We start from the raw sequence: 22,902 nt of genomic DNA, 5'->3' as shown, positions 1-22,902 counted from the left end.
AATGGTTGTGATTTTGAGTGAACTCCAGGAGTTCGTGATGGACAGAGAGGCCTGGCGTGCTGCAATTTTTAGGTTTGCAAAGAGTCAGACAGGACTGAGCGCCTGAACTGAACTGAACTGAACTGGAATCACTGTATCTCTTCTTCTGAATATGCCTTAACAGTTGCTTAATTAAGTAGAAACTTTCAGTGAAATAGCACTTTTACACTTATTTTATTTCAAGCTATCAATTCAATACCTTTGCCCAACAAATATCATTTGTGTTAGGCCATTTGACAAAGACATCTTTCTCCTGTCCTCTTTCAAAGGCAGGGTAAGTCTTCGTTTCATTTCCCGAAATTGCTGGATCCTAAAATGAAAATGAAATACAAAACAGGTGTCTATGATATAGAAGTATAGCCACCTGGGTAGCTGTTATGAAATATTACAAATTTCCATTATCAAATTATCATTGTATTGTATTATCACATAGACTGACAGATGGACTGACGGTATAAATTTCTGTGTTCTGGCTTGATTGTTTTTTAAATTTTCTAGAAGGAAAATTTAAGAACTTTTGAAAATGTGTTAGCTATGATTACAAGCAAGATTACTACTGTTTTTGTTGTGCTTTTATTTCCCCAGTGGGATTTCTGACTGCCTAGCTTGCTTTTGGTAATATATTGATGAAATAATCTCTCCATTGAATCACTAACTCGAAGCAAATTTGTAAACATGGCAAGAGTAAGAAGCTGTCCCAGAGAATGATATGAGAATCTTACAGGAATAGAAAAATCCATCATCACTTTGTGATAGTGTCTATAAACTGAGGTCAGTTTGTAGCTTGGGTGATTATTAAGAACAGCCTGTCTTTGACTCCCAGCTTTATTTAGTCTTAGGTCTCTAAGGGTAAACCCAAGAATGAAGATAGCCTTGTGGCTGCCCATGTAAATGAAGTGTTAAAGGAAGAATTCAAACTTACATATTTCATATTTTGGAACACCTATTCCTCCCTCATTAAGAAGAGAAGTCTGAACAAAACTAAGATAATAAGGCTCAGATAGGAGATAAAATATAAATACTGACCAGGATAATAATGTATCTCATTCCCTCACTTCTCATTTTGTCAACAAACTGAGGAAGGTCACGGAATTCATCATCAATTGTGAAGTCTAATTGCCTTTCCATGTAATCAATATCTGTGTACTGAACATCCTGAAAAATATGAGAATTGTAGTGTGGTAAGAATCAGCAGATTGAGTTCATCACATTCTATCATGTTTATAAAAGTAATAGTAGTATGAAAGTTTAAATGCTTGAGGATTGAGTAGTGTGATATTCAAGAAATAAAGAGCATGTATAGATGCAAAATATTCTAAGAACAAGTTCATATAAATGCTATGTTTTGTTAAAAGTTCATTAAATAGTAACTCTGATTTAGAAGTAAAAATCCTTTCAAATCACTATCTTTTGTTTTATAATTCCCAAAAGAAATAAGACACAAGAGTAAAGGACTTATAAGGTCATGAAATTGTATTAAATAATAACTTGGAATTTTGCACAGTATACAGAAAGAAGTATTGCTCTATTTCTGGAAACAAAAAACAAATATGGGATAATTTCAATAATTATAAAATTATAAAGGAGAATAAATTATTAATAAATTCATCAATTATTTAAAGTTATTCTTTTATCATCCATCAAAGTCATTTTCAAAATAATAGCCTAAGCTTAAATAAGCAAAATATTGTTTATCAGTAGATATTTACAAATATATTTATATGAATAAATGCCTTCATTATATTATTAAATCCTTAATTTAGGCCTAAATTACTTTAAAAATTATTTTCTGTTAAAGACAATTTCTTTTTCTAGATATTACAAAAAATATGGATAACATAGAACTAATAATGAAAAAATCTTCTTCAATATATTTTTTCACTTTCATATCACTATATCATTAACCTATACAATTAATTTCACTTTAATAATGTATTCGGGAACCATATGTTGGATTCTACTGTATGTCTTGATGTCTTATAAATGATACCCTACTTATTCTTCTTAGAGGGAGTTCTTATATACAAAGCATTCTAGATTTCAATTTTTAAATATTACCAGGAAGATACCTGAGATTTCTTAATCTTGCTAAAAAATAAAAATCACAGGAACTGATTATTTTGGATACTTAAAAATATTAATTTCCCACACATTGAGGGAAGAGGATATTCTGCAAGCCCACTGATTCTGTATGACAACTGTCATCAATTCCACGGCAAAAATCATTGTTTTACCTCAAATTTTCTGTAACTTTTCATATCAGTTGATTAAATAAGTTCCCTGGATTCTTACTCTCATTTAAAAGAAGACAATAAATGTGTTTGACTACCTATGAGACAGTTTCTAAGAGAAAAGCAAGTGCATAGTGACTTGTTTAGCACAACTCACAGTCATAAGACTGATGAGAAAGAAAGAAAAATAATGGTATTAGCCCTTTCTTTATCCCTCTGCTAAAGAAAATCAGTATAATCTGATATCCAATTCATTTTGTGCTAACAAACCAAGCATTGCTTTTTGTCAAAGGTTTAAATAATTTTAAAGTGTGTGTTTAATTATTTCATTCTGCTTTTATAGATGACATATTTAACACTGTTTTAAAAATTGATATACATACATAGGGGATCCGAGCAGCCACCATGTCATTATATACTTCTTCAACTTGTGAAGTATTTCTGTACCCATAACGACATAACTGGAATCCCAAAGCCCAGTAAGGTGGCATGACTGGTTGGCCGATTACCTTTGAAAAAAAAAATTCTTGGTGAACTAAGATAAATACTTTATATTATAAAGAAAATGTTATCTCTTTTTAAAATGCACAGTCATACTTCATGGTATTGCTTTGTTACGACTTCTGGAGATGGGCCCAAAAACATATAAAAGTCCAAGATTCCTCCAATCATGCGATATGTCAGAGCAGGCATTGGCTGAAATGTAACATCTGGAAATCCAAAATATTATTACATTTTATCTATATATGTTATTATTTTATTTGAGTCACATAAAATATGATTTTTTTAATTTAAATTTTAAAAAATTGTTTTACCCATTGCATTGCTGTTAAGTAAGAGAACTCCATGAGCATTGTTCTCATCTTCCAGAGCCATGTAATAGGGATGAAATCCATAGGAATTAAGTTTGTACTAAAATTTAAAAAATAAACATAATGTATATTTGAATAATAATAGCATGCGAATTTTTGTCAATGTAATATTTAAATTCACTATAAGATTGAGCCTAGGAATTTAAATATTCCTTCATTGCACACCCAAACTATGACTGAATTAAAACAAACACATTTTTTAAAAAATGTAATTATTCAAACCATTAGTGCATTAGAGTATGAGAATGAATATACAAATGTGTAACACTCACAAATACTGCCAAATTAACTTACATAAAGGAACCACTGGTTTTAGAATAGTTGTGTTTCTTTCCATAGATTATGTATCTTAATTTATTTATTAATTAGTACTTCTTTTTCAATAATAGAATGTTTTATTAATGATTAAAGTGATCAAAGTACTCAATCTCAAGGACTTAATGGGATATCTAAGTTTCTATAATAATTTATGATAATATTTTAAATTAATATATTTTTCCTCTACTGAGCATTTAATTTCATTTTCAGCATCATCTTTTATTTTTTCAGAATGGAAAATCTATATGCAGAGTCATGCAATGTAAAGATTACAAAACTTATAAGTTGATGATCCCTAACTGAATTAATGTCATTGACCCACAATGAATCCTAGTAACTGAGTAGCATGTGACAGAAAATTTATATATTTAGGATCGAGGTTATATAAGCCTAACAGTGCCAATACTTAATGTTGAAGGGCTTTTGTTTTTTTTTTTTGTTTTTTGATTCCCCAACCAAGGATCAAACTTGTGCTTCCTGCAGGGGAAGCATGGAGTTTTAACCACTGTACCACAAAGGAAGTCCCTGAAGGGTTTTAAAGAGGTAAACTTTGGTAAACATGGTCTTTCAAGCTGGAATAAATGAAAAACAGTATTCATAGGTTTGAACTATTGTGATACAAATAAAAATTGTATGAGTACTTTACAATAAGAAGTGGTTATGATAGTATACACATTTATAATCTCATTCTGAATATATCCTTTAAGTACATATGACAAATGGAAAATGCAAATGAACTAGTATTTTTATTAAAATGTACTTTTCTATGATATATTTAGAGTAATTATAGTTAATACTAATTGTGAGAAATATATTAAATATTCATGAAATATATACCATTAATAAGACAAAACTTTGGGGAAAGTGTCATGAGCATATAAAAATATTTCCTAAGATTGTAACTAACAGTATAACCTCATAAAAAGGCACAACTGCAGCTTAGGGTAACAAAGGAAAAAGTGAGAATCCAATCTTCATCTAAGGAGTAAAAAAGAAAATCTCAAAGAAAACCTTAGCCAGTTATTTTCTAAAAGCTGAAAGTAAACATGGATTTGGCAGGGAATATTGAATCTGAATGTTCTTTCTATGCAGTTGAGAGAGTAAGCAATTAGGTCACGACCTCACTTCTCACTGTAGTCAATGATGTTATCTGATCAGTCATTTACTTTCACCTGTACTTTATTGTGACTTTTTGTTTGTTTTTCAGAAAAACACTCCAGCAACTGTCATGATTTCTAGTCCCTTTCTTTGTTTCAATATTGAAATACAGGCCGACAAGGAGATGGCTGTGTCTTAGTTGCCACTTATGGTAGTCAAATACTGGTACTTACACCAGGGGGTTGGTCTCTGGTGAACATTCCCCAAGTATGCCAGTTCAGGTCAAGCCTAAATGTTGTGTGTTCCATTTCCCCAAAACCATACACATATTCTGAAGGTAGGCGTGTAGATATCTGAATGAACTGGTTGTTAAAAGCAAAACCAGGAAGGTGAGAATCCCAACTGAAAACAAAAGAAAACATATAAACATATACAGTTTTATTCCTGTATATGCATACAAATAGGATCACAAATAATAATGGTAATTCTTTCTTAGGTGATGTGAAAATCAGTAGTATTTTTCCCTATATAGGGCTTATCATACCCAGATATAGATGGAAATAGATAATTATTCCAATACTGTTTTGGCTAACATAGCAAATATCAAAATCTGTTTCACAAATTCATAATCTTATTATGGCTATATGTGTATCTTTAGATATATATCACTTTTTAAAATAAAATCAATATAAATCTATAAATAATATATGACCTAGAAGTAATATATGTCCTAAGAATTGAAAGTCCTTCATTTTTCTGTTCTCTTGAATCAGCAAACTTTTACTACATATAGAATAAAAAGAAATCAATATCAAAATAAATAACACATAATGTATATTTTAATTTCAAACTCTATTACTATACCCAATTATTTTCATCTTTTAATTTATATTTGTAAAAACGTGTTTACAAAGAACTCGAGAAGAAATGTGTTACAGAGAATGTCATTTGCAATAAAAAGATAAAAGAAGAGGAAAAGAAAGTTGGCCAGAGGAAGAAAACATTATTACAAAGAATTTGGAACATATTCATATTTTTATATTAATGATTTTGGAAAAGTATTTGCTAAAGAATAATACTTCCTGAATAACAATAAATAATGTCTCTGTACCAGGGATTTTCCACAAAATCATTTAGCTTTTTAACATTTGGAATGAAACTCTTCAACATTTTGAAACAATATAATGTTTTTCTTCATTATTTGTATCCATACTGACAATACCTGAAAACATCCTGACAACATCATGTAAAGAATACAGGGCAAGTTTAAATTACATAGAAGTATTTTGTAATAGAAAATACATAGGAATATACTTTGTAGAACTTTTCACTAAAATAAAGGAAATATTTTAAAAATTAAGTTTATTCATTGAATATAAAAATAATGTCTATATGTACATATCTAAACTTCCTTTCATCAATTCCTTACAGAGATAGTATTAGCTTGATCAAAATCCAGAACTAAAAAACTCCAATTTCAATCATTCTAATAAAATATTGACATATTTCTAAATACATGTATAGATACTTATTTTGACAACACTCATCAGGCTTTTCAACACGAGTCTTTATTTTTGCTCTCAGCTTGAATGGAAGAATGGGTCTGATATTTAATAATAAAATTCATCACATCCTAAGTGTCAATAAAATCTTAGACCAATTGTTAACAGCCCGCTAACTTTCATTTTTGAATATTAAAATAAGCCAATTATTTAATACCTTTAAAACCACTTTTGATGTTCTGACACAGTAGCACAGTGAAGGCTGTGAAAATAATCATCCAACTTTGCCACCTAAGCTAAAATGAAACTATCTTTCATATCAAGTAATTCAATCACTTACATAACTCTTCTTGTGCTTCTTCTTCGAATCTGAATGCCAAAAGGATTTTCCTTGATTTCAACATCATAAAGTCTAGTTTCATAAGTACTTGTTGGTGTAGTTGGAATGTTCAATGGTACTGGAACTTCATATCTCTTATTTTGGGCATCATAAATCTATTATAGGGAAATAATGAAAAGAGATGTGTTTAGTTCTTAATGGTGACATATTAGGTGTTGTGCTGTGATTAGTCCCTCAGCTGTGTCTGATTCTTTGAAACCACATGGACTATTGCCTGCCAGGCTCCTCTGTCCATGGGGATTTTCCAAGCAAGAATACTAGAGTGGGCTGCCATGATCTTTCCAACCCAAGAACCCAGGTCTCCCACATTGTAGGCAGATTGTTTACCATCTGAGCCACCAGGGAAACCCGAGAATACTGGAGTGGGTAGCCCATCTTGTCTCCAGGGGAACTTCATGACCCAGCAATCAAACTGTTGTATCCTGCACTGCAAGTCGGATTCTATACCAGCTGAATTATCAGGGAAGCCCAATATATTTAGGTACATATCATTAACATTTACATTCTTATTTACATAATTCCTAATTTTGTATCCATGGCCCATATATCTATTTCAAATTCCATAAACATATATAGATATATAATGAATTAAATAATGTACTGTATTTTACCTGTTTTAATGTTTTGTAATTCATTTTTCCATACAGTAAGAACTCTTAAAGAAGAGAACTTTCAGAGCTAGATATTCACTTATATGGATACACAAAATTATTTACCACTCATGGTTAGACACAGTTGCCTCAATATTTTAACCTTATGTACGATTTTACAATGAATATTAATGCTAATTTATCTTCATTCACATCTTTACTTAGTATATTACTTACAAGTGAGAATATTAGGTCAGAATGTATTACAATTTGTATGATCCTTGATATCTATTGGTAAACTATTTTCCAGAATTAGTATATTAATGAACATTCTCATTAAAATATGTACTCTAATACTATTCTTTGTTAAACAAGAAAACACTTTTTTTCTAAAATTGCCATTTATTTCCTTGCTGTAGAGGATAAACACAGTTTTCTCATTTTTTGTATTTTTCTTTAATTTCTTTCATTTTTATTAGCCTCCAATTAAAATAAATAAATTTATATTAAAAAAATAAAGGGTGTTAAGTATTTTAATATTTTATTCCAGATTGTATTTCTTCAGTTAAATGCCTGCATATGTATGGGTTAAAATTGTTTTTCATTTGTCATATATGTAGTACAATTTCTAATAATTTTCTTAATGGAGTTCTTCAGTGTTCTTCCTTTGTGGCTCAGCTGGTAAAGAATCTGCCTGCAATGTGAGAGATCTGGGTTTGATCCCACGGTTAGGAAGATCACCTGGAGAAGGGAAAGGCTACCCACTCCAGTATTCTGGCCTGGAGAACTCCATGGACTGTATAGTCCATGTGGTCACAAAGAGTCGGACATGACTGAGCGACTTTCACTTCACTTCACTTCAGCTCTCTTAAGTAAAAGATAACTGCTAAGTATAACTATTGAAAGAAATTATTTCTTTTGTATTTCTTACTATATTGGCCATAAACTTCAGATCACTGTTTAAAAAGAATGGAAACAATAAGGATCTTATTGTGTTTGTTTTGTCCTATTTTGTTTACTTGAATGAAACAACCAACAGAGTCCAACTAAATGATTTATCAATTTATCAATAATTTAAATAATTAAAAATCACCATTATATGTTTAATTGTTCAAAAAGCTAGCAAAAACAGAAAATTTTACTTATTGTGCATCTAGCTATGGGCTCTGTAGGAAGACAAAGAAAGCTTTATAGAATCAAAAGACCATCAATCCAATTAATAATCCTTAATATTACATGAAAAACCCAAGCACCTAATCTATTTAAAATTCTTCTTGAGACATGAATCATGCATTGTGATAGTTTATAATAAACATACCTTAAACTGCAACATATCATCTTTGTGATATTTCACCTCCACACGAAGAGATGAGATGGAATCAGAAGGTAGCTTTATTCGAGGATTTGCAGTATTCAGCTGGAGGTCAGCTGTTATACCCACTGATGAGTACTGAGTTGAGTGGACTAAATAAGAGTTGTATTCTTTAGGAAAGTAACACTCAGGTGCTTTGGATCCTAACTGAGCCTAAAAACACAATACATGTTCATTTCAGAAATTGTAAGAATTGTAATGTTTAGCTAAAGAAAACCAGAGTAGACATGTTAACCACATGTATGACTTATACAATTTTTACATTAAAAATCTGTAAATAGTTTACATTAAATATTAATTAAAATTTATATTATTTGTGTAATAAAATACATTAAATAATTTACAAATTATTTAATACTAAAATGAAAGTGCAATCATAACACAAAATATCTATCAGGCAACATTATCTATCAGGATAGGCATTCCCTCTCCAGGGGGATCTTCCCAACCCAGGGATTGAACCCAGGTATTCTGCATTGCAGGCAGACCCTTTTCCATCTGGGCCACCATCCTAAGAAGACATCAACTAGACCCAAACTGATGGACATTCTACCACAAACCTTGCCAGTAATCTTCAATTATAAAAAGCAAGACTCAGAAATTTCACAACTTAGGAGGAAACAGAGATCAAATTGTGAACATCCGTTGGATCATTAGAAAAGTACTGGAGTTCCAGAAAAACATCTACTTCTGCTTTATTGACTACGCCAAAGCCTTGGACTGTGTGGATCACAGCAAACCGTGGAAAATACTTAAAGAGATGGGAATACCAGAACACCTAACCTGTCTCCTGAGAAATCTGTATGCAGGTCAAGAAGCAACAGTTAAAACTGGACATGACTGGTTCCAAATCAGGAAAGGAGTACATCAAGGCTGTATATTGTCACCCTTCTTATTTAACCTATACACAGAGTACATCATGCAAAATGCCAGGCTGGATGAAGCACCAGCTGGAATGAAGATTGCCGGGAAAAATATCAATAACCTCAGATATGCAGATGACATCACCCTTATGGCAGAAAATGAAGAACTAAAGAGCCTCTTGATGAAAGTGAAAGAGGAGAGTAAAAAAATAGGCTTAAAGCTCAACATTCAAAAAACTAAGATCATGACATCCAGTCCCATCACTTCATGGCAAATATATGGGGAAACTGTGGAAAGAGTGGCAGACTTTATTTTCTTGGATTCCAAAATCACTTCAGATGGTGACTGCAGCCATGAAATTAAAAGATGCTTGCTCCTTGGAAGAAAAGCTGTGACCAACATAGACAGCATATTAAAAAGCAGAGACATTACTTTGCCGACAAATGACTGTCTAGTCAAGGCTATGGTTTTTCCAGTAGTCATGTATGGATGTGAGAGTTGGATTATAAAGAAAGCTGAGCACCAAAGAATTGATGCTATTGAACTGTGGTGTTGGAGAAGACTCTTGAGAGTCCCTTGGACTGCAAGGAGATCCAACCAGTCCATCCTAAATATTCATTGGAAGGACTGATGCTGAAGTTGAAACTCCAATATTTTGGCCACCTGATGCAAAGAAGTGACTAATAGGAAAAGACCCTGATGTTGGGAATTATTGAAGGCTGGAGAAGGGAACAACAGACAATGAGATGGTTGGATAGCATCACGGACTTGTTGGACATGAGTTTGAGTAAGCTCCAAGAGTTGGTGATGGACAAGGAAGTCTGGCATGCTTCAGTCCATGGGGTGGCATAGAGTTGGACACAAGTGAGTGGCTGAACTGAACTGAACTGAGGAGATCCTTGGGTCAGGAAGATCCCCTGGAGAAGGGATTGGCTACCCACCCCAGTATTCTTGCTTGGAGAATTCCAGGGACAGAGGAGCCTGGCACAATGGAGTGACTAACACGTTCACTTTCTTTCTAAATCTCAGTGCCTAAGTCGTTTGGCTGAATGTGGCTTAAAAAATGCCGGCAATCGTGCAGACTGCTCTCCCTTTACATAATCATGAAAGTTCGAGTGGGTCCAAAAGATACAACCAAGCTATATTTGCCTAGTTCATTCACTATCACACTGCACTGGGTAACATTTTCCTTTTGTCTTCATGAAAATCCTCCCAATTCTCATCATCTCCTAATGATTTTCCTTATTATTTCAGTATGGAAAGGAAAGCAATCAGAAGAAATATCAGAATAAAACAGGACAACTACCCGACCATCTCTTTACTTCCTGTTACAAAATATGTTCTGCCTGTGATTCTATATAAGGAAAACCATTTCATTTGTGCACCCAGTCCCATGCCTCTTTACCAGAAAAGACATTTCTCCTGCAATTCTCAACTTCCTGTCCTGTATTACTAACATTCCACTCATTACAAGTTATTCCCAATGGCATAAACTGATTTGATTTTTCCCATCTTGTGGTGCTAGTTGTAAACATTGCACCTGCCAATGCAGGAGACTCAAGAGATGCAGGTTCAATTCCTGGGTTGGGAAGATATCCTAGAGAAGGAAATGGCAACCCACTCCAGTATTTTTGCCTGGAGAATCCCATGGACTGACGAGCCGGCAGGCTACAGTCCATGGGGTTGCAAAGAGTCAGATATGACTGAGGTGACTTAGCATGCACGCATCTTAAAGAAACTGTCGCCTCATTAATTTCTCCAATTACTGCTCTATTTTTTATGCTTTCCTTATGGTCAAAGACAAAAAGCTCACCATATTCTCTATGTCTAAGTTGTGACTTCAGTGTTAATGGAATCTCATACTCACTCTGATGAGGCTTTTATTCCCAGAACTCTATCAGTATTTCTCTTGTAATAGTTACCAAAGACTTCGATGATGCCAAATCCATGCCACTTTCCAGTTCTTATCTTACCAATTTATAAGCATAACTTTTACAATTGAAATTTTCTCTGTCTTGAAATGCCTTGTTTGCTTGGCTGGCAAGAACAACAATTAGATTGCTTTCAATCTAATTCATTTACAATTTATTTTCAGTCTCTTAACTGATTCTTTATCATTTCACTGAGTCAAAGTGTTGGATGATTCAGAAGTTTAGTTTTTGAACTTTCCCCTTTTCAAGCTCCTTCCTTTGATGATGTCACTGCATCACATAACTTTAAAAACTATATTTACATATATATATATATATATATATATATACACATATACATATATACTGACTCTACATTTTATATCTTACCAATAATGTAAAATTTTCAGTTTCATTAGTTTCAGTTCAGTTCAGTCACTCAGTCGTGTCCAACTCTTTGCAACCCCATAGACTACAGTACCCCAGGCTTTCCTGTCTGTCACCAACTCCCAGAGCATGGTCAAACTCATGTCCATCGAGTTGGTGATGCCATCCAACCATCTCATCCTCTGCTGTCCCCTTCTCCTCCTGCCTTCAATCTTTCCCCAAATCAGGGTCTTTTCCAATTAGTCAGTTCTTCACATCAGGTAACCAAAGTATTGGAGTTTCAGTTTCAGCATCAGTCCTTCCAATGAATATTTAGGACTGATTTCCCTTAGGATGGACTGGTTGGATCTCCTTGCAGTTCAAGGGAATCTCAAGAGTCTTCTCCAACACCACGGTTCAAAAGCACCAATTCTTTGATGCTCAGCTTTCTTTACAGTCCAACTCTCACATCCATACATGACTACTGGAAAATCATAGCCTTGACTAGATGGACATTTGTCAGCAAGGAAATGTCTCTGCTTTTTAATATGATGTCTAGGTTGGTCATAGCTTTTCTTTTAAGGAGCAAGCATTTTTTAATTTCATGGCTTCAGTAGGCATCTATAGTGATTTTGGAGCTCAAGAAAATAAAGTCTGCCACTATTTCCACAGTTTCCCCATCTATTTGCCATGGAGTAATGGGACTGGAAGCCATGATCTTAGTTTTTTGAATGTTGAGCTTTAAGCCAACTTTTTCACTCTCCTCTTTCACTTTCATCAGGAGGCTCTTTAGTTCCTCTTCACTTTCTTCCATAAGGGTGGTTTCATCTGCATATCTGAGGTTATTGATATTTCTCCGGGCAATCTTGTTTCCAGCTTGTGCTTCATCCAGCCTAGCATTTCACATGATGTACTCTGCATATAAGTTAAATAAGCAGGGTTACAATATACAGCCTTGATGTACTCCTTTCCCAGTTTGGAAGCAGTCTTTTGTTCGATGTTTTGTTCTAACTGTTGCTTCTTGACATACAGATTTCTCAGGAGGCAGATATAGTTTGTTGTGATCCACTCAGTCAAAGGTTTTGATGTAATCAATAAAGCAGAAGTAGATGTTTTTCTGGAACTCTCTTACTTTTTCTATGATCCAAAGGATGTTGGCAAATTGATTTCTGGTTCCTCTGCTTTCTCTAAATCCAGCTTGAACACATGGAAGGGCACAGTCCACATACTGTTGAAACCTGTCTTCGAGAATTTTGAGAATTACTTTGCTAGCATGTGGCATGAGGGCAATTGTGCAGTAGTTTGAATATTCTTTGGCATTGCCTTTCTTTGAGACTGGAATGAAAATTTACCTTTTCCAGTCCTGTGCCCAGTGCTAAATTTTCCAGATTTGCTGGGATACTGAGTGCAGCACTTTCACAGCATCATGTTTTAGGATTTGAAATAGCTCAACTGGAATTCCATTACCTCCACTAGCTTTGTTCATAGTGATGCTTCCTAAAGCCCATTTGACTTCACATTCCAAGATGTCTGGCTCCAGGTGAGTGATCACACCATTGCAGTTATCCAGATAGTGAGATCTTTTTTGTATAGTTCTTGTGTGTTCATTAGTTTATATCTCACAATTGGAAAGCTTCACTTTGATTTATATTGAAAGTCTTAATTTTAGTTTTTCCAAAACAAAATTATTTCTCTCCTTGCTTGTTTCCCCATAGTTTTGACAGTGTGTTACTAAATACTTTCTCTTTTTCTCAGCTGTTTACACCAAAAACTTGCAGTCATTTTACTCTTCTTTTCTCTCATATCCCATATCCAATCAAAGAACAACATTTTCTAGTTTTAGGTTAAAAATATGGACAAAAGTCAATCGTGTGTGTGTTTAGTCACTAAGTTGTGTCTGAGTCTTTGTGACCCCATAGACTGTAGCCCACCTGGTTCCTATTTCCATGGGATTTATAAGCCAGAATACTGGAGTGGGCTGCATTTCCTCCTCCAGGGGATCTTCCTAACTCAGCAATTGAACCTGATTCTCCTGGGTCTCTTGCACTGGCAGATGGATTCTTTACCAGTAAGTGACCTGGGAAGCTTCCCACAAAGTCAGACACTTATTACTAATTCTACCATTACCACTTTGGCTCAGTCTACCAATATTTTACTTTTTTACTGCAGTAACCTCTTTGCTGGTCTCCCTGTCTTAGTTTTCTCACAGTCTGTTCTCAACACAGAAACCATTATAGTTCCATTAACATGGAAATTTAATCTACTTATTTGTCTGTTCAAAACGCTCTAGCAGAATTCGATCTCGGAGTAGAAATCTTATTACTAAAAGTGGTCTGAGTAACGGAACTACATTATCTGTTTCAATATGTCTGTAATTTTATCTCTTGCTGTTCTTCCTCCCACTCATTCTGTTTCAGACATGATGGCCTCCTTGCTGTTTGTAGACTCTACCAGGTACATTTTTACTTCAGGTTCAATTCAGACTGATTTATTTTCTTTCTGGAATATTATTCCTTGCTTTCTTTCCTTCGTCTCTTTTAACAAATGCCACCTTCTCAAAGACACCTTTTGTGCACACTAATTATAGCAACACCACTGGCATCCCACATCCTCCCTTTTCCTTTTCTGCTTTTTGTCCTCTGTAATAATTATCTAACATAGAACACAATTTTTATTTTTTAAGTTTTTAAAGTATTTTTTGATGTGGACCATTTTTAGTCTGCTGAATTTATTACAATATTTTTTTCTATTTTATGCTTTGTTTTTTGGCTGCAGGGCATGTGGGATCTTAACTCCCTGAAGAGAGATTGAACCCACAGCGCCAGCACTGGAAGACAATGTCTTAACCACTGGACCACCAGGAAAGTGCCTAAAATAACTTTTTAAGTTATCTGTTTTCCCACACTGAAATATAATCTCTAACAGAAAAAAGAGTTTCATTTATTTTGTTCTCCTAGAACAGTGCCTAGAACATAGTAGCTCTCAAGTATTTATTAAATGAATCAAAGAATAAACAGTATGGTCTAAAGAAACATTAATTTTCTAAAGTATATTTGATAAATTTCTAATGTTAAAGCTCCACTTATTTGACTTAAAAATTTATAACGTGTTGAATATGAAGAGTAATAGTAATGGGAATAATAAATCTTTCATACTTTCTTATTAGAAGTTACTAGAGCTTTAGCACAATCCTTTAGATTCAATTTGATAACAGAAGTGACCATGCACTGAACTCAATGGAGGATGGATATGAATTTGAATGAAGTAAAAAGAAGATACTGTAGGCAAAGTGTAATGATACTTCACTATTTGTTTTTATTGATTTCAGAATCTTTTCTCCTTCTCACTTGTTTTCTTCAGTTCTTTTGAAACTTTCCTAATATTAAAGATTATGCAATTTTACCAAGCAATGAAGAGGAATGAGGGCCATTCCTTTTTGGGCAGGTATTTTACGTATTCCTCATATAAGTACTGACATTTCTGGGAAGTTGCTGGCAGATGAGTCTAGACTCTTCTCAGTGTAATAAGACATGCATTTAATTTGTGGGTAACATGAAATTTGGAAAACTCAGCAGTGGCCACAGGAATGGAAAAGGTCAGTTTCCATTCCAATCCCAAAGAAAGGCAGTGCCAAAGAATGCTCAAATTACCACACAATTGCATTAAACTCACATACTAGTAAAGCGCTCAAAATTCTCCAAGCCAGGCTTCAGCAGTACATGAACGAACTTTCAGATTTTCAAGCTGGTTTTAGAAAAGGAGGAGGAACCAGATATCAAATTACCAACATTTGTTGGATCATTGAAAAAGCAAGAGAGTTCCAGAAAAGTGTCTATTTCTGCTTTATTGACTGTGCCAAAGCCTTTGACTATATGGATCACAATAAACTGAAAAATTCTGGAAGAGATGGGAATACCAGACCACCTGACCTGCCTCTAGAGAAACCTGTATGCAGGTCAAGAAGCCAAAGTTAGAACTGGACATGGAACAACAGACTGGTTCCAAATAGGAAAAGGAGTACATCAAGGCTGTATATTGTCACCCTGCTTATTTAAATTATGTGCAGAGTACATCATGAGAAAAGCTGGGCTGGAAGAAGCACAAGCTGGAATCAAGATTCCCGGGAGAAATATCAATAACCTCAGATATGCAGATGACACCATCCTTATGGCAGAAAGTGAAGAACTAAAGAGTCTCTTGATGAAAGTAAAAGAGGAGATTGGAAAAATTGGCTTAAAACTCAACATTCAGAAAACTAAGATCATAGCCTCCGGTCCCATCACTTCATGGCAGATAGATGGGGAAACAGTGGAAACAGTGTCTGACTTTATATTTTTGGCTCCAAAATCACTGCAGATGGAGACTGCAGCCATGAAATTAAGAGACCCTTACTCCTTGGAAGGAAAGTCATGACCAACCTAGACAGCATATTAAAAAGCAGAGACATTACATTGTCAACAAAGCTCTGTCTAGTCAAGTCTATGATTTTCCCAGGAGTCATGTATGGATGTGAGAGTTGGACTATACAAAAAACTGAGTGCCAAAGAACTGATGCTTTTGAACTGTGGTGTTGGAAAAGACCTTTGAGAGTCCCTTGGACTGCAAGGAGACCCAACTAGTCCATCCTAAAGGAAATCAGTCCTGGGTGTTCATTGGAAGGACTGATGTTGAAGCTGTAACTCCAATATTTTGGCCACCTGATGAGAAGAACTGACTCATTTGAAAAGACCATGATGTTGGGCAAGATTGAAGGCAGAGGAGAAGGGAACAACAGAGGATGAGATGGTTAGATGGCATCACCAACTCAATAGACATGAGTTTGGGTAAACTCCGGGAGTTGGTGATGGACAGGGAGGCCTGGGGTGCTGTGGTTCATGGGGTCCCAAAGAGTCAGATATGACTGAGTGATTGAACTGAACTTGAAATAAATGTGTGTTGTTGTTGTTGCTGTTGTTGTTGTTTTTTCCCAAAAAATCCCAATGATGTAACCAAAAGCTCAGAATTCATAAAATTAAATAAGCACAGGAGGGTACTCTTCTCATATACCCTTCTGTAAAAACTTGTGCTTTTAATGACCATCATTGTTCTTGAAGGTTTGACAGAATTACTGGCAGAAATTGTCACCTCTTAGTGGACCAGTTTCAACCTATCAATCAATTTCAAAAGTTTTGATAACTTGAGACAATGCTTTTGAAAGACTACTCCCTACTGGCAAAATACCTTACTGAACTAAGCTAGTCAGTCACAACCAACATCTAACAGTTTGCCACAAATATAATTCTATTTTATTAAAAAAAGTTACACTATTTCTAAAGTACCTGGAGCACAATTTACACATACATTTAGCACAGCAGTATTAAACCATGTCTTTGGAGAATTAATTAAGATAAATTACCTATTAGAAGTTTAATTTCAAATTCCAAATGCTTCTCTAGATGAATTTAGTTTATATTGCTGTAGAATTAAAATTTTAATCTGTACAGTTTACATTGAAATGCTTATGTGAAATCCATTCATGAATAATTAAAAATCTTATTACCGTTTGCCATAAGCAGCCACGTTCTTCACAGCGTTCTTTAGTTGCCGTGTCTGAATCTGGATAACAAGTAAACTTTTCAACTTCCAAGAAAGTTTGATCCCATTGAACAGTAAAGTTTCCTCCAAGGTTAAATGTCAGATTGTAAATTAGTAGAATCTTTGAAGACAAAGAAAATAGTGAAGAGTATTTATGACCATTGGATAATTTTAAAATAGTTAACATTTATAAAATGCAGCAACCCACCAGCAATTCTTCAAATCAAATCTTAATAATTTTAATGCAATATTAAAAGAAAAGAATAGATAGGAGAAAACATGTCATGCCACTGGAAAAGCTAGAACCTCAAGACAGGAAAACTATGAGAAATTACAGAATACTGATGAAAAACATCTTTAAATCCAGACATGAGTTTACTTCTCAATTCTGCCAATAAATGCTCATGAGTCTGAGGAAACCCCTATCTTGTTTTAGCTTCAATTTTCTGCCTCTGTAAAATAAGATTAACAGATAAATAATATGTGAAATTTAAAACACATACAATGCTTGGGACACAGGGCTTCGAATATTAGGTATGATATAAATATTAACTTCTTCAATGAAGACAAAGTTGACACTGTGCTTGATTTGGAGGCTTCCCGAATCAAATCCACTGCTAACAATATTTGAGGTACAAATTAGGAAATAATATGGCAGTACACAAAAAGAAAAAAATGAGAGGATAGTGTTTTATGTATATATATATATATATATATGTATATATATATATATCTGTATATATATAATAGTGTATTGAAGTGTATACACACACATATATATACAAACATAACAATATATAGGTATAGAGAGATAGATAGATAGATAGATATACATATGAGCTTTCTAGGTGTGCTTCTGATTAAGAAACTGGCTGCCAATTCAGGAGACATAAGAGATGTGCGTTTGACCCCTGGGTAGGGAAGATCCCCTGGAGGAGGAAAAAGAAACCCACTCCAGTATTCTTGCCTGGAGAATCCCATGGAGAGAGGAGCCTGGAGGGTTACAGTTGATAGGGTCTCAAAGAGTTGGACATGACTGAAGTGACTTAGTAGGCATACACACACATACATGCATATATACAATACATGTATGGGCTTTCCTGATGGCTCAGTAAACAATCCACCTGCAATGCAGGAGATTTGGAGTTGAAACCCTCAGTTGAGAAGGAGGAGGGCATGGCAACCAATTCCAGTATTCTGGCCTGGAGAATCCCCATAGACAGAGTAGCCTGATGGGCTATGGTCCATTTGGTAGCAAGGAGTTGGACACAACATAGCAACTAAGCATGCACAACATATACATATGTATACATAATGCAACAGTTCAGTTAAGTTCAGTTGCTCAGTCGTGTCCGACTCTTTGGGACACCATGAATCACAGCATGCCAGGCCTCCCTGTCCATCACCAACTCCCGGAGTTCACTCAAACTCATGTCCATCAACTCGGTGATGCCATCTAGCCATCTCATACTCTGTCGTCCCCTTCTCTTCCTGCCCCCAATCCCTTCCAGCATCAGAGTCTTTTCCAATGAGTCAACTCTTTGCATGAGGTGGCTAAACTATTGGAGTTTCAGCTTTAGCATCCGTCTTTCCAATGAACACCCAGGACGAATCTCCTTTAGGAAGGATTGGTTGGATCTCCTTGCAGTCCAAGGGACTCTCAAGAGTTTTCTCCAACACCACAGTTCAAAAGTAACAATTCTTCGGTGCTCAGCTTTCTTCAAAGTCCAACTCTCACATCTATACATGACCATTGGAAAAATCATAGCCTTGACTAGACAGAACTTGGTTGGCAAAGTAATATCTCTGCTTTTCAATATGCTATCTAGGTTGGTCATAACTTTCCTTCCAAGGAGAAAGCATCTTTTAATTTCATGGCTGCAGTCACCATCTGCAGTGATTTTGGAGCCCAAAAATATAAAGTCTGACACTGTTTCCACTGTTTCCCCATCTATTTCCCATGAAGTGATGGGACCGGATGCCATGATCTTAGTCTTCTGAATGTGGACTTTAAGCCAACCTTTTCACTCTCCACTTTCACTTTCATCAAGAGGCTTTTTAGTTCCTCTTCACTTTCTGCCATAAGGGTGGCATCATCTGCATATCTGAGGTTATTGATATTTCTTCCAGCAATCTTAATTTCAGCTTATGCTTCTTCCAGCCCAGCATTTCTCATGATGTACTCTGCATATAAGTTAAATAAGCAGGGTGACAATATACAGCCTTGACGTACTCCTTTTCCTATTTGGAACCAGTCTGTTGTTCCATGTCCACTTCTAACTGTTGCTTCCTGTCCTGCATACAGATTACTCAAGAGGCAGGTCAGGTGGTCTGGTATTCACATTTCTTTCAGAATTTTCCACAGTTTATTGTGGTCCACACAGTCAAAGGCTTTGGCATAGTCAATAAAGCAGAAATAGATGTTTTTCTGGAACTCTCTTTTTTGATGATCCAGAGGATGTTGGAAATTAGATTTCTGATTCCTCTGCCTTTTCTAAAACCAGCTTGAACATCTGGAAGTTCACCGTTCATGTACTCCTGAAGCCTGGCTTGAAGAATTTTGAGCATTACTTTACTAGCATGTGAGATGGATGCAACTATGCGGTAGTTTGAGCATTCTTTGGCAATTGCCTTTCTTTGGGATTGGAATGAAAACTAACTTTTTCCAATCCTGTGGCCACTGCTGAGTTTTCCAAATTTGCTGGCATATTGAGTGCAGCACTTTCACAGCATCATCTTTCAGGATTTGAAACAGCTCAACTGGAATTCCATCACCTCCACTAGCTTTGTTTGTAGTGGTGCTTTCTAAGGCCCACTTGACTTCACATTCCAGGATGTCTGGCTCTAGGTGAGTGATCACACCATCGTGATTATCTGGGTCATGAAGATCTTTTTTGTACAGTTCTTCTGTGTATTCTTGCCACCTCTTCTTAATATCTTCTGCTTCTGTTAGGTCCATACCATTTCTGTCCTTTATCGAGCCCATCTTTGCATGAAATGTTCCCTTGATACCTCTAATTTTCTTGAAGAGATCTCTAGTCTTTCCCATTCTGTTCTTTTCCTCTATTTCTTTGCATTGATGGCTGAGAAAGACTTTCCTATCTCTCCTTGCTATTCTTTGAAACGCTGCATTCAGATGCTTATATCTTTCCTTTTCTCCTTTGCTTTTCACTTCTCTTCTTTTCACAGCTATTTGTAAGGCCTCCCCAGACAGCCATTTTGCTTTTTTCCATTTCTTTTCCATGGGGATGGTATTGATCCCTGTATCCTGTACAATGTCACAAACCTCCGTCCATAGTTCATCAGGCACTCTGCCTATCAGATCCAGTCCCTTAAATCTATTTCTCACTTCCACTGTATAATCATAAGGAATTTGATTTAGGTCATGCCTGAATGGTCTAGTGGTTTCCCCACTTTCTTCAACTTAAGTCTGAATCGACAATAAGGAGTTTATGACCTGAGCCACAGTCAGCTCCTGGTCTTGTTTTTGTTGACTGTATAGAGCTTCTCCATCTTTGGTGTCAAAGAATATAATCAATCTGATTTCGATGTTGACCATCTGGTGATGTCCATATGTAGAGTCTTCTCTTGTGTTGTTGGAAGAGGGTGTTTGCTATGACCTGTACATTCTCTTGGCAAAACTCTATTAGCCTTTGGCCTGCTTCATTCTGTATTCCAAGGTCAAATTTGCCTGTTACCCCAGGTGTTTCTTTACTTCCAACTTTTGCATTCCAGTCCAATGGCATTCTATCATGTATACTATCATGTAAGAATTGAATCGCCAGTCTATGTCTGACACAGGATACAGCATGCTTGGGGCTGGTGCATGGGGATCACCCACAGAGATGTTATGGGGAGGGAGGTGGGAGGGGGTTTCATGTTTGGGAACACATGTAAGAATTAAAGATTTTAAAATTTAAAAAAAAATAAAATAAAATAAAACGTAAAAAAAAAAAAAAAGAGTAAAAAAAAAAAAAAAGAAAAGGATATCTGTTTTGGGTGTTATTTCTAAAAGGTCTTGTAGGTCTCATAGAACCATTCAACTTCAGCTTCTTCAGCATTACTGGTTGGGGCATAGGCTTGGATTACCGTGATATTGAATGGTTTGCCTTGGAGATGAACAGAGATCATTCTGTCGTTTTTGAGATCGCATCCAAGTACTGCATTTCGGACTCTTTTGTTGACCATGATGGCTACTCCATTTCTTCTAAGGGATTCCTACCTACAGTAGTAAATATAATGGTCATCTGAGTTAAATTAACCTATTCCAGTCCATTTTACTTTGCTTATTCCTAGAATGTTGACGTTCACTCTAACCCATCTCCTGTTTGACCACTTCCAATTTGCCTTCATTCATGGACCTGACATTGTTTCTATCACTAGTCACATCCACAGCTGGGTATTGTTTTGGCTTTGGCTCCATGCCTTCATTCTCTCTGGAGTTATTTCTCCACTGATCTCCAGTATTATATTGGGCACCTACCAACCCTTTCCCCTTTCATTATCCTAAAGGAAATCAGCCCTGGGTGAACTTTGGAATATATGATGCTAAAGCTGAAATTCCAGTACTTTGGCCACCTTACATGAAGAGTTGAGTCACCAGAAAAGTCTCTGATGCTGGGAGGGATTGGGAGCAGGAGGAAAAGGGGGCAACAGAGGAAGAGATGACTGGATGGAATCACCGACTCAATGGACGTGAGTTTGAGTGAACTCTGGTAGTTGGTGATGGACAGGGAGGCCTGGTGTGCTGTGACTCATGGGGTCACAAAGAGTCGGACACAACTGAGCAACTGAACTGAACTGAACTGATACATATATATTTAATAGTGTATTGGTGTGTACACTGTATACTCCAAATATTCCATACACTATTATTTTCATTGTTGTTGTTGCTGTTCAGTTGTTCACTCATGTCCCAGTCTTATGGACCCCATGGACTACTGCACACCAGACTTCCCTGTCCTTCACCATCTCCTGGAGCTTGCTCACACTCATGTCTTTTGAGTCTGTAAGCCACCAACTATCTCATTCCTTGTCATCCCCTTCTCCTGCCTTTTATCTTTCCCAGCATAAGGTCTTTTCTAATGAGTCAGCTCTTTGTATCAAGTAGCCAAAGTATTGGAAGTTCAGATTCAGCATCAGTGCTTCCAATGAATATTCAGGGTTGATTTCCTTTAGGATTGACTGGTTGGATCTCCTTGCAGTCCAAGGGACTCTCAAGAGTCTTCTCCAATACCACAGTTCAAAAACAACAATTCTTCAACACTCAGTTTTCTTTATGACCCAACTCTCACATCCATACATGACTACTGGAAAAATAATAGCTTTGACTACATAGACTTTTGTTGGCAAATAACGTCTTTTCTTCTTAATATGCTGTCTAGCTTTGTCATAGCTTTTCTTCCAAGGAGCAAGCATCTTTGATTTCATGGCTGTAGTCACTGTCAGCATGAATTTGGAACCAAGAAAATAAAATCTGTGACTGTTTCCATTGTTTCTCCATCTATATGTCTTGAAGTGACAAGACCAGATGCCACGATCTTAGTTTTTTGAATGTTGAGTTTTAAGCCAACTTTTTCACTCTCCTCTTTCATCTTCATTAAGAAGCTCTTTAGTTCTTCTTCACTTTCTGCCATAAGGGTGGTGTCAAGTGCATATCTTTATTGATATTTCTTTTTTCAATCTTGATTCCAGCTTGTGATTCATCCAACTTGGCATTTCACATGATGTACTCTTCATATAAGTTAAATAAGCAGGGTGACAATA

The 22,902-nt window shown here is 35.7% G+C and overlaps 1 protein-coding gene across 1 annotated transcript in view; it reads right to left on the bottom strand.

Annotated features, from left to right (window-relative positions):
• Positions 1-22,902, bottom strand: part of SI (sucrase-isomaltase) — a 112,739-nt gene that overhangs the window by 39,035 nt on the left and 50,802 nt on the right. Inside the window, exons 24-32 of the mRNA XM_068964118.1 lie at positions 17,102-17,257; positions 8,369-8,575; positions 6,401-6,555; positions 4,792-4,960; positions 3,086-3,182; positions 2,868-2,980; positions 2,654-2,779; positions 1,066-1,194; positions 239-349 (exon numbers count right to left, since the gene is read on the bottom strand). Of these exons, the coding sequence (XP_068820219.1) occupies positions 239-349; positions 1,066-1,194; positions 2,654-2,779; positions 2,868-2,980; positions 3,086-3,182; positions 4,792-4,960; positions 6,401-6,555; positions 8,369-8,575; positions 17,102-17,257 (1,263 nt within the window). The remainder of the gene's footprint in view (positions 1-238; positions 350-1,065; positions 1,195-2,653; positions 2,780-2,867; positions 2,981-3,085; positions 3,183-4,791; positions 4,961-6,400; positions 6,556-8,368; positions 8,576-17,101; positions 17,258-22,902) is intronic.

The sequence above is a fragment of the Capricornis sumatraensis genome, chromosome 1 (assembly GCF_032405125.1).
Source record: "Capricornis sumatraensis isolate serow.1 chromosome 1, serow.2, whole genome shotgun sequence".
NCBI classification, from domain to species: Eukaryota; Metazoa; Chordata; class Mammalia; order Artiodactyla; family Bovidae; genus Capricornis; species Capricornis sumatraensis.
The sequence above is the reverse complement of the archived record's forward strand: the minus strand, read 5'-3'. Positions and strand labels throughout refer to the sequence as shown.